A 16,791-nucleotide genomic window follows, 5' to 3' on the forward strand; every position below is an offset into this window, starting at 1 on the left:
TTCATGCCCTTGGGTCTCTTAGCCTGTGGTTCTGAGTTAAAAAACAAATTCTGAGTTTATTTGATTGTTTCTATTGTCAAACAGACATTCATCCAACCACTCAAATAATTTATTAATTTTAATTATGGGTATATACATACTGAGAATGTACTCCTGCTGCTTTCAATTAAGTCTGCAGCTCCTTGCTCTATTAATCCATTAACCTTAATTCTGAGGCATGCATCCAGAGAATATTATTATAAAACATCTGTGGCAAACTCACTCTTATTTTAGGAATACTTACAAAGTTACAGAAATAAGATGGTATCCTTTTAAAAACCCACAAAAATCAAGAATTAAATATGGTTTTTACCAAATTTAAAATACATTTAGAGTAACTTCAATTAATATATAGATTTGTTCCTAATGCAGTAATATGAAAAACAAAATTCACTGTGACTATGGGAGAAATCTGGTGTACCAAAAAGGGCAGTAATTCAGTAGTTACTACTCAGTATCACATTTACAATATGAATGAGGAAATGCTTTAAAATCAGCATTTTCTTGGAGATCTAGCTCCTGGAAAAATATGTTAAACCTTGTATCAGTTTGTCACATTTCTCCATTTTAAGTGTTAAATATTTTTATTCAGGACTATTTCATATTCTTTACAGATTCTTACAGTGTCTAAAGGTTTTCAGTGTTTGTGATCTTTATTTTACTTCAGGTTTTCACTGGGATCTTCACAGCAGAAATGGTTCTCAAGATCATTGCCATGGATCCATATTATTATTTCCAAGAAGGCTGGAATATATTTGATGGAATTATTGTCAGCCTTAGTTTGATGGAGCTTGGCCTGGCAAATGTGGAGGGATTGTCTGTACTGAGATCATTCAGACTGGTATCTACTTAGACTATGTTTATATTCATCACTGGCATAAAATTTATTTTGAAAATGAATCAGTGCGTATCTTACATTTACTATTAATAATATTTTAAATCTATACCAATACATGTGAGACTCTAAGAAGATACATAAACATTCTCTTTAAAGCTAAGTGTGACTATTTTCTAAGAATGATAAACATGGTGGAAATCATTGTTATAAAACCATGAAAAACTATGTTTTAAATTCACTCAAAAAACTTTTTTGCTTCAACTCTTTAAAGAAATGCAAATAATAATTCTAGGCCTCAATTAGCCTTTGCTTTTTATCAACCTTACTTATATTAATGGGAACTCCTTTAAAGGAACTTATAGGAAAATATTTAATACCATTAGCATTTTAAACAATAGTCTAACAACTTTTTTAAACTTGGCAAAAAAATTGTTTAAAAATGTATAAAACTTAATTGCAAACTAAATGTGTATTTTTTCAAATTGAAAAGAAGCCTTTATTTTTCATCAAATTAGTTCATTTTAGTTTTATTTTATAAATATCCATTAAAATATGTAACATACTTTTCATATTTCTTTTTACTCTAAAATATAGTCTGAGGGTGACATTAGTTTTCTAAATTCAATTTATATGTCTCTAATCAAAATATTAATGTGTTTTCAGGGATATATCTGTTGATCAATGAGAAATGTTTTATTTATCTTGACATATTTTATCTTTTTAGTTTTGCTTTTAATGATTTGATTTACAATTTGTGTATTACTAACTATTTTTTCTGGATTTGAATTTTAGTATGGTTTGAGATTTTATATCCCTCAGAGGTAGGTCTACAATATGGCATATTAACAAAACTCTGTCTAACTAACTTCCAAAATTATATTGTGATTACTACTGAGGGTATGTTTTCACTTAATTACAGCTTCGAGTTTTCAAGTTGGCAAAATCCTGGCCCACGCTGAATATGCTGATAAAGATCATTGGCAATTCTGTGGGGGCTTTAGGTAATCTCACCTTGGTGTTGGCCATCATCGTCTTTATTTTTGCCGTGGTCGGCATGCAGCTGTTTGGTAAGAGCTACAAAGAATGTGTCTGCAAGATCTCCAGTGACTGCCAACTCCCTCGCTGGCATATGAATGACTTCTTTCACTCCTTCCTGATTGTGTTCCGCGTGTTGTGTGGAGAGTGGATAGAAACCATGTGGGACTGTATGGAGGTTGCTGGCCAAACCATGTGCCTTATTGTTTTCATGTTGGTCATGGTCATTGGAAACCTTGTGGTACGTATATATTACAAATGTGCATAATTCAGAACAAGATCACACGGTAGCCTGATGCAATAGACAGCTCTGGTTTCATCATCAATAAATTAGACTCAAATCCCAGGACTAGCACTCTGAGCTTGGGCAAGTTACTTAACTTCTTTGAGCCTGAAGTTTCCCAGCTATGACAGCTAAATAAGAAAGCTGAAATCTTATGGTTGGTTTGAGGATTAACTGAAGTGTATTTGTGAAAGTTTGGGAACAAAAATACTAGTTTTTTTCTTTGTTTTTCAAGAAAATATTTTTATGAAGACTAATTTTATCCCCATATTACCATTATGGCCTGGACTATTTTTTACCCTATTACTACTGTTAAGAAAATGATCTCCAGTAAATCCAAAATTTTAACTGTCTATTCTATATTGAAATTGCTCCTTACACATTCATAGTTCATACTGTTGGCTTATTCATACACATTCATAGTTCATAGTGTTGGCTTATTTTGCATTTCACCAAATTTTGAAGATAAACTTCAAGAGAATAGAGTATTACATTGTAGCTATGCATTGTAACTATTAAAATGTCTTGGAAGGGGACAAAATGTATCCTTCCCTGAATTTGTTTTATTAAAAGAAAATAAATTATTATAGTTTAAATTATTCACATATATGGACAGTGCCCAGAGTTAAGAAGCTACTTTCAGTTCTGACTTAAAAACACTAATGTGAAAGCACAATTTGTATTTTTATGTGTTTTAATGCTTACATTCCTCAATTACGTGTGTACATAGTGTTCTTTATGCCATAATACTTGAATCTTTCCTTTGAGGCACACTTCAAATAAGACCACTTGAAAGAATGTGGGATAACTATAGACATGCAATTTTTTTCAGAATAGTAAATTAGGAAGCTCTAGATGAACAAAATTTGATACAGAAATAAGGAAACAAACTAGGGTTCTTGCTTTGATGGGAAATGTGTTAACCTTACACAATTCACATTTAGAAATTTTCATTGTTATAAATTTTTAACCATTGGACAAAGGAATTTACATTAAAATTATACTGTTTTAACATATACTGCCAGGCTATAAAATAAATAAATTCATTATTTATACACAGGAAGCTAGACATTCTCCAGAGAAACCAATAATATGAAGTAAAATGACTAAAATGATCTTTTCTCATTGGCCAAACCCATCAAAATGGAATTTTTTTCCCTTCACTGGCAACCCTGAGTAGACAACTTTAAGTCTTAGAAGTTCTGGTTTCCTGTTGTCCTCCTGGTATGAAAGAAAAGGCACTTGTTTTATCATATTGCCCTTACAGCAGGTAGACAGTGTCACGTCCTTTAAATAGTGTGTGATTAAGACACTTGTCTAAAATACAGTAAACATTCAAGAAAGATTTGTTGAATTAATTTTAGCAAAGATCTATGAGTTCCCTGTTTAAGTTCTTATTTTATGCATACTTCATATTAATGTAATAAATTTTCTTTTTTTCATTTAGGTTCTGAACCTCTTTCTGGCCTTATTGTTGAGCTCATTTAGTTCAGACAATCTTGCTGCTACAGATGATGATAATGAAATGAACAATCTCCAGATTGCAGTAGGAAGGATGCAAAAGGGAATTGATTATGTGAAAAATAAGATACGAGAGTGTTTCAGAAAAACCTTTTTCAGAAAGCCAAAAGTTATAGAGATCCAGGAAGGCAACAAAATAGACAGCTGCATATCCAATAATACTGGAATAGAAATAAGCAAAGAACTTAATTATCTTAAAGATGGGAATGGAACCACCAGTGGTGTAGGTACCGGAAGCAGTGTTGAAAAATACGTAATCGATGAAAATGATTACATGTCATTCATAAACAACCCTAGCCTCACTGTAACAGTGCCAATTGCTGTTGGAGAGTCTGACTTCGAAAACTTAAATACTGAAGAGTTTAGCAGTGAGTCAGAACTAGAAGAAAGCAAAGAGGTAAGAATGCTTTTAAAGTTTTTGTCACCTTTCCTATAATAACCATCTATTATGGTTACTTAGGTATTTTGTTGTGTTTATGTGCATTATTACAAAGTATATTGAAAGTCATACATATGACTTTCCAAGAGCAGTGTTGGAAAATTATGAGATATTTTTTATTGGGAAATTTATTCATAGAAATTCCAGCTTTAAAAAGGAAATCACCATTCTCAATAATTTGTATATTCATCTTCTTGATAGTTTGAAAATCTGGCTAAAATTGTGGCCTGACAAAAAAATAAACCATATTTAATACCTTCTATTCCATATACTGCATTATACTCTTCAGACAAATCAAAGAACCATATTTTATTGATCGTTGTGAAAGTATCATCTCCTTACTGTCTATATTAGGTTTTGCTCTGAATTTTTTAATGTGAAACTTTCATGTAGTTTTTGTTTACTTCTGAAAGTTTTACTGACTATGATAGAATGTTATACATTTATGGAAGTGTTACATATATTTGGAAAGTACAAGTAGCACTGACTGAATTTTGCCCAGTCAAGAGTAAGCAAATCCACTAAGTGTTCCAGATTAACTTGAAAATGCTAAGATCTACTTATAAACGCTCCACTTGAGGATTATAGTTAAGAGGTAAAAATTGAAAAGCTGCTCTTACTTACATTACAAGTTGTTCAAAATAAAACAAAGGAGAAAGGGAATTGTTCTTACTGTATGATTAGAATTCACAGAATCCCATAATGGCAGCTTAATGGTATTAATTCTGCAATTTTGTGTTATGGAGAACAGGATTAAAATTTTTTACTATTACTTAATTTTGGACTTCTAATACACCAGTGGGAAGTAAGTCTACCACAGAGTTATATAAGACAGATTTTAGCTTAAGGGTATGATATTAGCATCACAGGAATCAGACCAATGGTGTCTGATTTTGTGAGCATATTTTAAAAACTTCTCTTTTTAAGAATGGTATCTGTAGAATTTGTATAAGTAATAAGTAGTTGACAATGTCATAACTCATAGCTCCTGACCCTTTCTTTCTGGCATTTTGGTGCTGCTGAGATATATTTTGATGGTAAATTTGAAAATATTTTTTAAAGGTAAAAACATATACAAAATGATGTATAATATTCCTGGAATTCCACTTGAAGTCCACTTACTGAGTTTTCAATTCTAATGTATGTATTGCTCATTCTGAGAAAATAAAAATTCAGTCTAATTTTATTTTTCATCACTTAAAAGATTTATTTAAGAAAAAATAACAATTAGCTAATGAGCAATTATTGAACTTTTTTTGTGAACTCAGCATTCTGCTGCATACTAAGAGTAAAAAAGAGTTAAAGGAGAGCTCTACAACATATCTCCCTTTGGGAAATCTCAACATCTTTGAGGAAGCCGACACTAATTCTCAAAATCATTAAAGACCTATTTAAAAGTTTTATTCTGCAGGACTGAATATAAAAATTATAGGTACTAAGAACAGCAAGAACATAGCAAGTTGCTAAATGGAAGAGATAAAATCGAAATAGGCTTCCAAGTTAGGGTCAAATGTATGACTAAAAAGTCATAGCAAAACCCTACCGAAGGAAAGCCACAGTTGAGAATGAGCTTGGTATTGAGGTACAGCAGCGGAACAATCAGCATGAATAAAGTATTCGTTGAGAAAACAATGGAAATTTGTTTGGGTGATTCAGGTATTTTCAGATTGTAAAGTCTCTGAAGTAAGTAGAAAAATTTAGAATTGCCTGCATAGTCAATACAGAGCTATTTGTTCTGAAGCAGGGGAAGGGCAAAAGAAAGTGATGTTTTAGCAAAGGTTATTTGATATCAATGAGTAAAACAAAGTGAGGGATGAAAGGGTTTATCTTGAGGAATGTGGTAACAACCATTTGATAGCAAAGAGGTGATGAAATATTGGGCTAAGATAAGGTAATACGTGTGGGCACTGAGACATTCTGGCAATCTGACAAACTAGTGAAGACTACGAAATTGGAAAAAACAGTAATTTCACTCTGAAATGGCCTTTTTAGAAAGGTTACCAGGTGTAAGTGGTAAGGGGAAGAAGTCAATTGGAATATACTGAATTAGAAGTGAGAATGTTGGGGGGGAAAGGCTGGGTGAGAAATCAGGGTTTAAAAACAGATTTGATAATTATCTGACTCCTTAAAAATAGACGAGTTTACCAAAGAAGGAATTATAAAGAGAAAATAAGGGAAGATTAGGGACAAGACTAGGGGTCAATCTGGGGTCAAGAAGAGGCAGAAAAACCAAAGAGGTAGAGAAATTCTGTTACATTAATATCACAGGTTTTATCACATTGGATTTATGGAAATTAAATATTTAATTACTTTCTACCAAAAAGTTGGTTTCCAGAATATTTCAAAAACTCTATAATGCCTGCAGATATTTCAAATGACTGCCTAGAAAGATACCACCTCATTGCCATGTCTTTTTAATGGCTAGAACATCATAAATTTGGTATATAGAGACACACTGTCTAGAAAACAGTTTATCATCTGAACAAAAATTCCTTTTTAGGTGACTCTTTATAATCCTTTCATCCTCTTCCAAGCTAAATTTTGGGTACATGGAAACCAATTACAGAGTGTAATGAAATTGTTTAAAATGTATATATAGTGTGAAAATTTATCAAACTAAATATAAAATCAAATACTTTTACAAAGCTAAGATAAAATTTCAAATTATTTCACATGGTAGAAATAAATTCAACAATAAATTAAATTGTATATGATTTTTAAAGTTAGCACAAAAAACGTTAACAGGAAATTCTCATATATGCTCACACAAAGTTTAAAAATATAATGTTTCTAAAAAATAAAAAGCAAAAAATCAGCATTTTCTAACATTTTACAGTAGGCTTAGATAAATTCCAGAAAAGTTCATTTTAACCTGGAACTTCTGAAAACTGCTGGCAGTGAACACAGGTCATGTTTCAGATGCATAGTTACGTTGGCTGGGTTATTCTTTTTTAATAATTATTGCCCACACACATATACACACAAATGAAAAATAACATATGCATAAAGTAACACTTGGGTTCATGCTTCTGAGTTTTTTTACCATAAATAGAAAAAGAACATTGAGCTATGTTTTGAAGAACACAGAATATCCTTTCTTTTTACTGACAAAGTAAGAAATCATACAAACTAAACAAATGGAGTGATACATTTATCATTAAAAGATTAATAAGTGATTTAAAAAGCTTGTAATATATCTGCTTTAGGGAACAGTAAGTTAATCACTAACTTAGATAGTATTTGAAAACTCTAGTCACTCTACTCTTTACATTTTCATAATACTGCATATCTAGCTATAGTACAATTAAGAAGGAATGATCTCTGAAAGGTGTTAGAAATAAAGATAAGAATTACTGATATTATTTTTATAATATATGTTTATATATCTATATTCATTATATCCACATATATGGCTCACTAACATAAACAGGCTGGTATGAAAACAACTACAAAGCTTGGCATGAAAAAAATGTAAGAGAATGAAAGGTATGAACTGCAAAATAGTGATCTTTTTATCGTGGGAAATCTTGTAATTATACAAATCTTGTGACAAGATAAAAAGTAGAATTTTGTTTGTTTTCGTATTTTTGAAGTTCACGTAATCATGATCTCTTGGAATATTTATAGAACTATGAATTTTTACAGTTTAATTTTTTAAAAGCTTTCATTGTCTTCCTAGATGAGGATATGGAATAAATGTTCTTAAGAATCGTATCTGAAGTTGAATTCCAAAGCACATTCTAGAAATATCATACCGTGACCTTCACTACTTACCGTTCTTACTTCTCACAGGGGTAAAATCAAGCTGGAGCCATCAAGAGTGCAGCTCTGGTGTTTTTTAACCAGCCAGAGGCTCGGGCCACCACTTTTACCCAGGTTACCCAAGCAAGTGGTACATGTACAATCACTTTCGAAGTGAATTTTGACTGGCCTGCATGCTACTCAGCTGTTCCTTCCCCTGCCATGGCAAGGAAGCGCTAGATGTGCCCAGCCGCTCTCTGCTGAATTGTGTGACACATCATAGCATGGTCAGGAGAGATGGGCAGTCCCATATCATACTTGATTCTGCTAATGAGTCTTCCAGTTTAGTCTTTTAAACTCTGAAAAGCAATAATTGCATGCTCTATAGGATTTATAGCTGTTTTAAAACATGACAGGAATGTTTAAAGTACAACATACTCAAGAATTTAAGAGAGCATGCATTTTTTTTTATTTCTCTGCTTTTATTTCATTAAAATGAGACCACAATTTTTTGTTGTTGTTGATTCAGCCCTTATAAGTAAATTGTATTACCAAAATGAGCCTCATGGGATTTTTTTTGATAGTGCCATTTTTAGATTATATTCAGATTCATGAATATAATTTCCAACCCTTCTAATTCATTTGCTCCAGACAAAAATGTGTGCTTTCATGTTTTTTTTTTAAAGGCTCTATAAAAAATAAAAGCAGGGTGATCATAAGCTTCTGGATATGAAGGGCCATAGTCTGTATGTATTTGGGCACCACATATCTTGGATTTCATGTAGTTTAGGAAAGTTTTTAAGTCATATTGTAAAATCGTAAGTGTTCACTGCAAAGAAATCAAAAGAAGGAAAGCATCATGATATGGGTAGTTCACATCTTGATCATTAATTGGTCCAGTGTACCCATTTTTCAAAAAATTTCCCTAATCTACCTTAATGTTCCCTAAAACTAAGCAGCTAAAAAAGAGACACAGAAAATGTCCTGTTTTTTTAGTATTAATTATGGTTTTATGACAAGTAAAGGGCATCTCCCAAGATTACTAGAGGTTTATGGATTAAGCCTTTAGTTTATTCTCTTCGTGCAACCTTCTCTTATTGATATCAGTGCTTACTGGAATCTCAGCCGAAGTGTGGGTTCTGGAAAGAAAATTACAAAACAAAAGTAGAATAAAGTTCTTGAGTATTGGCAACTTCAACACTTTTGGTGAAAAAGAGTATCTAACTAGAGTTTGGGGTTGTCTCTAGGTTTAATTCATACATTCTCTCTTCTTCCTTAGGGATAACTGAGAATTAGCTGGAGAATGCAACAAATTCAGAAATAAAATTATTAATGAACTGTAGAAAAAGGTATATAGGTCCCTGATTTATGCAATTTTTACTTAGCAATTACTTTTAATTTTGTGGTGTAAACCAACACTGACCAGTTGAAAAAAATCTAATTCATTCTTTCTTCACAAGCAGAATAGAATTAAATGGTACTGGAAAATTATCTTTTACATCAAGTTTATAGCAATATTCCCTCCTTTACAAAGCCTTCATAGAACTGAAAATAGATACTTGATTAAGATCCCAAGCATGTGCCCTTCTGGAAAAGGCACTGTGTTCTGTTTTCAGAATCTGGAGAGCAATGGAAGTACCTATGGGCTTTCTCTGTCTTGCTCTCAGCATCTTCCAAACATTCTTTGAGAAACTGAATGTGAGGCAACTCTTCCAGAAGCACAGATGAGTATATGAATACCATTTTAAACCCATATTGACCTTCAGAGAACTGTTTTGGTGCTTTCATGTACTTCTGTTGAAATAAAACCTAATTAACACTAGTTTAGATTTAAATTTTTGTATATCTTCTCAAGATAAACCAGCTTTTTCTTTTGGCTTCTTGATGCCCTTTTACCTTACTCTTCAACTACCACACAGTTATTTTCACTTTCAAATATCATGTTGTTTTTAAGGCCACTTTAAAATTAAAGAAGCACCAGGGCTATTGCACATTTAAAATATGTTGAGGCAAAAACCACATGCATGTGGTTTATACACTTAACCATTCAATAAATGGTCTAGAAAAGAGAGCTATTGATTTTAGTCTTATTCTTCCTGCCTTGGACAAGCAGCCTAACGGCCACCTGGTGTGTCTACCTATTCTTTAAGGGAAATATTATAAGTCAAGATATGGATTTGCATATCCAAAAGATCAGACTAAGGCCCTAATAGTATGTGTGACCAAAAGATTTTCCTCTTCTACTTGTAAGACAAAACTCCGAAGTTGTGAGAGAAATGGCTAGATTTTAAAGGCAATCTGTAATGGCTGAATCTTTTATTTTTGCCTCTTGAATCATACAGCAGTTTGTAAGAGTCAAACATTTGATAGCTGATTGAAAACAAATGAAATGTAAGCGCATTTCAGTGGAAGTAGGCCAGTTGCTAACATTCTCTTCTATCTCTGAAAGTTAAAATTTCATTATTTAATTGGATAAAAATCAAGAGCAATATTCATCACAACGGGGAATTTCTAAATAAGTTCATGTTATTAGAGGGGAAAATTGTCTCGTGGCCTTTATGTGTGCTGATTCTGTCATTTCTTAATGAACGGTATTTGCAGTTAATCTTCTCGAAAACTTCATATTCAGGGACCATGTCCTCGAGAACATGGTTCTTGAATCAGCGTGCAGCTTCCACAGTATTGCGCCAGGCTTCTGCTATAGCCAGGCATGTTTTCTGTGGCTGAATTAGGCCTGGAGAATGTTGCATCTTAAAACCTGCTTTCCAGTGTGCATTTGTAGAGCATAAGCCATCATCCCTCTGTAGACTCAGTACTTTCTACAAGGGATGGAAGAATCAAACCTTAAGTGCCATAAAATATTGGAGGGGTAAGGAGAAAATAGTACAAGAACACAAGTTGGAGCTTGTACTATATGGTTTTATATGGAAGCTTTCTATAGTTATGCCTATATAACTAATTATATTTTTCTAACTACTTCTGAATAAGTATTAATTTAGTTATTTAGTATAGTATTGAGTTCCTTAATATGGAAAATTTCATTTCAGTTTTCTTTGCTTTTTTTTTTTATACCGTTGTAGTATCACAGCTATGGCAATATAAAGAAAGTAAGTTATTCTTTGTGTTTATCATCAGTCACTTGCTTTTAAATCAGTTACTTGCTTTTAATAAATACGGAAGTCATTTTGGTATGGCTATGATAAAATATATCACAGACTACACTCTGCCAAAGTACTGAAATTAATTAGGAACTGCTTAGAACATATAGACGGTATTATATCAACATATAGGATTTTAAATGCTTAAGTAGTTTCTAGGGCAGAAATGAATTATTTAAAAAGACAGTTGTAAAATTCTTTATGTATACAATGACTAAAGCATATCAGGCAGTATATCGTAATTGTTAAGTTGTTATACATTAATAAGAATACACTCTAAGTTATACTTTATAAAAATGTGAATTCATGACTTTTGAAATTTTATGCAGTTGATACAAGATTTTTGTAACTTCATAGAATAAAATGTATGCACTCTCCTATGACCTCCTGCGAAAAAGGGGCCTATGAAGTTTACAACATGAATAAGCCTGATTCTCCAAGTTAAGAATTAACTTTATGTCAAACTTCATAAGGAAAGGAGCCCCCCACAAAACACTTCTTAGTGAAATGAACCCTTGCCTACCAACTACCTTTTAAGCTTTAGTGCATGAGGGTCTAAGACTGAACATTCTTTAAGAAGCTTCCTTAAGAAGTGTAAGTTTAAAAAGCTTATCCTTATATTCAGAAAAACTCCTGAATAATAGTGAAGAAATTCTCCATGTAAAATGGGTTCTGCTCATTTAAAAGAGCAGAATACATGTGGAGCTTTGGCAAGGGTTCAGAGATGTCTGTTTTTAAAACACAAGTTATGCCTCATAATACCATGCAGATAGAGGCAAATGAATTCAATACTGACCCTCTACTTTACAATCTTTACAATATATAAATGTATAACCTCACATAGCTATTTAGAAAATTGAAAGCATTTCTATTCAAACATGTTAACCACATTCACAGAAATATTTATATTGAAAGACAGTACTAATCCAAAAATACATCCGTAGGTCAGTCGTTGATAAAGAGTAGATTCAGTTGTCATTCAGATTAGTGGCTACTAGTAGTTGTGCCATTTGGGTTTGTTTTATGTAAATATTTGTATTTAAATATAAGATGAAACCTGTAGACTATATGGCAGAATATTATAATGCAAAAAATTGAACATTTCACCTTATATTAACACTGGTAAAATGAGAACAGTATGTTTTCTAGAGGTTTCAAATGGAAAAATATACATGTATTTGTGTATATATACACATATACTGATTACTTTCTTCCCTTGTATTTCTTTATTGACTATCTGCCAGTATTTTAGAAAAACATTTTGGAAATAGCATGTGTTTTTATTGCTAAAATATTATTAACTAAATAATTCCTATTCATTAAAAATGTATTTTCTAATACAACTAAATAAACTTCTGTCAAGGACATTATTGAGTTATATAACAAAGTAGAGAGATGAAACTATCTAAACACTAATTCTCTCTATGAGAGTAATTCAGAAATGCAATCAATCATTCATTTATTGGCTCTTTATAAATTTGATATAACTATTTTGTGTCCATTCTATGCTTGGGTCTTTTTGTATATGTATGTGTGTGTATTTTTGGTATATATGTTTACATTTATGTAATAATAAATATATAATTTGTATCTATGTATAACTTTATGTACATACATAATTTATAAATATTCATGAGAATATCTGATCAAACAAAAAAGCATAATGGCCTAACATTCTACAAAATTTAGCATGGAGAAATCATGTAAGAAAGAAAGGCTTCATGGAGGAGGTGGACCAGGACTAGATTCAGAAGAAATTATCCAACTTGGTTTGACCAACAGGAAGAACATGAAACTTTTTATAACTAACCTCAAAATAATTTGGTTTCTTACTGGATTTATTTACACAGTGGTTATTATTGCTTCCACTCATCAGATGTCATAGTGTTCAACCCATCAACCACCAGTGAAATTGGAAGGGAAGAAGAGTTAGTTGCTGAGTTCAAACAGCTATTCTGCTTTTTCTTCGTTTTATCAGAAGCTATTACAGTTCTATACAGTGGTAGCTTCCCTGGGATTTTCTTAAAAGAATAAAGATATTCTGGTTAAGAAGCAGAAATATCCTGGGGGAAGAAAATATGTCATGGCCTTTCTCACCTCTCCAGAAGAGTAGAGGAATTTATTGGTAAAAACTCTCGCACTATAATGATCCTAAGAACTATCAGCCAAAAATGATGGCCTAGCTTCTCTCATTAGCATACTCCATACTAGGAAATATTTTATTATCGAATTCAATTTGACTTATTTTTCATAATATATTTAATGTTCATAATATATTTAGTTGGACATGATTAACCTCACCTTCAAAGTAACATCACAGAAAATATTATCTGGATAATACTTTCCAAATAGTTCACATTATAAAATATTAAACTACATTTGTGTTATGATATTAGTAAATCAAGAATCTTGAGCCACATTTTCTCCAATATGACCAATGTTTAGGGAGTCATTTGGGGATTTTTCAGTAACACATTAACTCTTTCAGAAGGCTAGGGCAGAGTGACCCCCTACCACTTAAAAGTTAATGGGGACTTAGAAACCATTACCATGTCCATGTGCCATTTTTTCATCCTAAAAGCTTTACATTGGCCAGGCTGTGTTGTATGTCATGTCTTTGCATCTGTTTTCATAAAACACTGCAAATCCATAATGTTTTCACAAGTGATCTCCAAGTACTTATATATTTATTTTTGTATCATTAAAGGGGTTCTTCCTAACCATGTGGCATGCCACAACGATTTATTTAAAGGAAAAATTCATAGCCTGATAACATGTTGAATTCAGAATGTGCTCCTAACAAAGGTCTATACAGATTCTGCCCAATGTCATTTATGAAGAAATTTCCATTTCATTTAGAATTCTTTGGCAATATTGAATTCATTTAAGCAGTTCAGAGAGAGAGAGATCCATCATTTTTCTGCTAAGTAAAGTTAGAAGATTATGTAAGCCAGAGGAAAAATATAGCTCAAAGTTGAAATATAATGACTGTGACTAATGTTAATATGCTGCTCTTCCTTTCTAAAATTACAGAAACATGGACAGTAGTTAGAGACAACTGGTAATGGTCTTTGCTCTGAAAAATTCCATCGTAAGAAGTGGAAATTACAATTTAATTTGATGTATTTTAATTAATATAATCAGTAGTGAATGTCAGCATATCAAACTTTCATCAAACTATTTTTGATTTGGCCTGAGAATTAACTTATTAAACTATTTCATATGACATCCATATACAAATAGATATCATAAAACAAATTAACCAGTACAGTTCATCCTTTCCAAATCACCCACGTTGAATGCTGTCTAACCTCTTTCTGTCTGAATCAGGTCAGTAATTACATTGTTTTAAATATTAGAACTTTAATTATGTTAAATTATTAGTACATAATTTATCAGAAATGTTAATAGAGTCAAATGTGTTGCTATCATTTTTTCACACTATGACAAAGAGTTTCCAAATAAGCTGAATAAAAAGGGAGAAAAATCACAATTTGCAATGGGGTTTCTTTCTAGAAATTAAATGCAACCAGCTCATCTGAAGGAAGCACAGTTGATGTTGCTCCACCCCGAGAAGGCGAACAAGCTGAAATTGAACCTGAGGAAGACCTTAAACCGGAAGCTTGCTTTACTGAAGGTAAACAAGCTCTAATAGGATTAAAGTTCAACCTCCCCTCTTTTCTTACAGTGACCAAAAATACCCCACTTGAGGGAACTATTTCAATGGTAAGGGCATGTTTATCTTTGCTTTTTCTCTTTTCTTCTGAAAAGTTAACTTATCTATATTTCCAGATTATGTTATAGCAGTGACTGTGCCTGGACAATTAAGATGATCTGACCCGTCGTTTTTGTTGTTGTTTTCTTTACCCTTCAGAATGTGGAGAAGGTAACCCTGTGAGATAAATGGCATTCTGGAATGTCATCTCATTGATAATGACTGCAATCCCTTCAGACCTCATTGGCAGTATTGTGATTTGATTTATAGATGCTGCAGTAATTACACACCATCCTTCACAGTTTCAAATGTGGTTAATTTGTGCTGTGATCAGAGCTGTTTGGGGATGCAGATGTACTGTAGAGCCTTGACAGGCAAAACAGTGCTCTCGTAGAGATCAGTACAAAGTCTTGTCCACAAATCAATAAAGATTTGCTAAGTCAATGTGATTGGGTTCAATCCAGTGAGTAGTAGCTCAGAGAGTTAGAGCAAGGAATGGATGGAAATGAGAAATAATATGAAAACTAGGAGGGGGAGGACAAAGGAACAGTGATACTGACTAACAAGATGAGTCATAGGTATAACTAAGAAAAGCACTGAGGGTGAAAATAAATTAGCTTGGGAAAACTGAAAGTGGATGATACCTAGAAGACAGGGGGCTTTTCTGTGCATGAAAAGAAGGAAGTGAAAAATTCGGGATCACATCAAAAGATTAATAAGCAATTTTAACATGCAGCTTTTCTCCAGACCTGAGAGGTATTCTTGGACCCTATTTCCATCAGTGGCCTTGAGGCAAAGAAAGATTCTAACTAGTGTTAAAAATGAAACTATTTATATTCATACAACCCTCGATAAAGTAATTCCTTAAATTTTAGGTGCCTGGCTAAATATATAACACTGAGAATGATTCATTGTATAGGAAAGATGTTGAGATGACTAAGGAATGAAGTACCCCGTTACCCTGTAAATGATGATCTGAGACTGGCATGGAAGAAAGCAACAAAGTTTACTTTTTCCCATCTAAGATTTAAGTATATTTTCTAGAAAAGATGAAGGTGGGTGGGAAAGCAAAGAAGGTGGGTAGGGTGATGGGCAAAATAGATAAAGGGGATTAACAGGTACAAACTTCCAGTTACAAGACAAACAAGTCATGAAGATGAAAGGTTTAGCAAAGAGAATACAGTCAGTAATACTGTAATAACTGTACGTGACAGATGGTGATTACACTTACTGCGGTGAGCACTTAGTATGTATGTGATTGTTGAATCCATAGGTTGTACAAAACATGTTTTTTTCTAACTTCTTCTATTTAATGTTATATTTTAGGATGTATTAAAAAGTTTCCATTCTGTCAAGTAAGTATAGAAGAAGGCAAAGGAAAGGTCTGGTGGAATCTTCGGAAAACCTGCTACAGCATTGTTGAACACAACTGGTTTGAGACTTTCATTGTCTTCATGATTCTTCTCAGCAGCGGTGCTTTGGTAAGTGAAATGCAAAGTGAAAAGAGTCAGGTTCTAGTGAAATAACTTATTTTCTGAAAATACCACAAACAGACACTGAGTTTAAGAAGCAAAAGGGAAGGTATATCTATGCCTGGCAAAGCATGGCACCCAGGGTTTAACTATGCAAAATGAAGTACATAATAAATCAAAACTATGAACAGCCATATGGAATTTCTCATCTGGTATTTATCTAATAGATGTTTTCCTCACTGAGACATCCATTTACAGAGACATTCTGTAACTACGTTAACTTCCATGTCAAATACCATCCAGTTTGCCCTAATAATTATATTAACATTTATGGACTAAAAGTGTATTTTGTTTTCTTTATAAATAATTAATTTACTCTTTCAAAATAAGCCAAATCAGTCAGGGAATCATTGAAAGTAATGTTGGAATAGGCCAAGTCTATCCCTCATTACCAGAACTTCTAGTTATTTCTTGAGTTCACATTACTTCTCTAAAAACATGTCTTTATAGCAGTAATTGAGATAGAGATTTGGGGGTGAGAGGCAGGGGG

At 32.6% G+C, this 16,791-nt stretch overlaps 1 protein-coding gene across 6 annotated transcripts in view; it reads left to right on the forward strand.

Moving 5' to 3' along the window:
- LOC309844391 (sodium channel protein type 3 subunit alpha) overlaps nucleotides 1-16,791 on the forward strand; it is a 109,366-nt gene that overhangs the window by 73,828 nt on the left and 18,747 nt on the right. For all 6 annotated transcript variants that reach the window (XM_082691199.1, XM_082691198.1, XM_082691200.1 and 3 more), the window contains 5 exons: nucleotides 707-880; nucleotides 1,797-2,153; nucleotides 3,643-4,113; nucleotides 14,571-14,691; nucleotides 16,096-16,250. In XM_082691199.1, coding sequence (XP_082547325.1) covers nucleotides 707-880; nucleotides 1,797-2,153; nucleotides 3,643-4,113; nucleotides 14,571-14,691; nucleotides 16,096-16,250 — 1,278 coding nt within the window. The remainder of the gene's footprint in view (nucleotides 1-706; nucleotides 881-1,796; nucleotides 2,154-3,642; nucleotides 4,114-14,570; nucleotides 14,692-16,095; nucleotides 16,251-16,791) is intronic.

The sequence above is a fragment of the Mustela nivalis genome (assembly GCF_964662115.1).
Source record: "Mustela nivalis genome assembly, chromosome: 11".
Lineage (NCBI taxonomy): Eukaryota > Metazoa > Chordata > Mammalia > Carnivora > Mustelidae > Mustela > Mustela nivalis.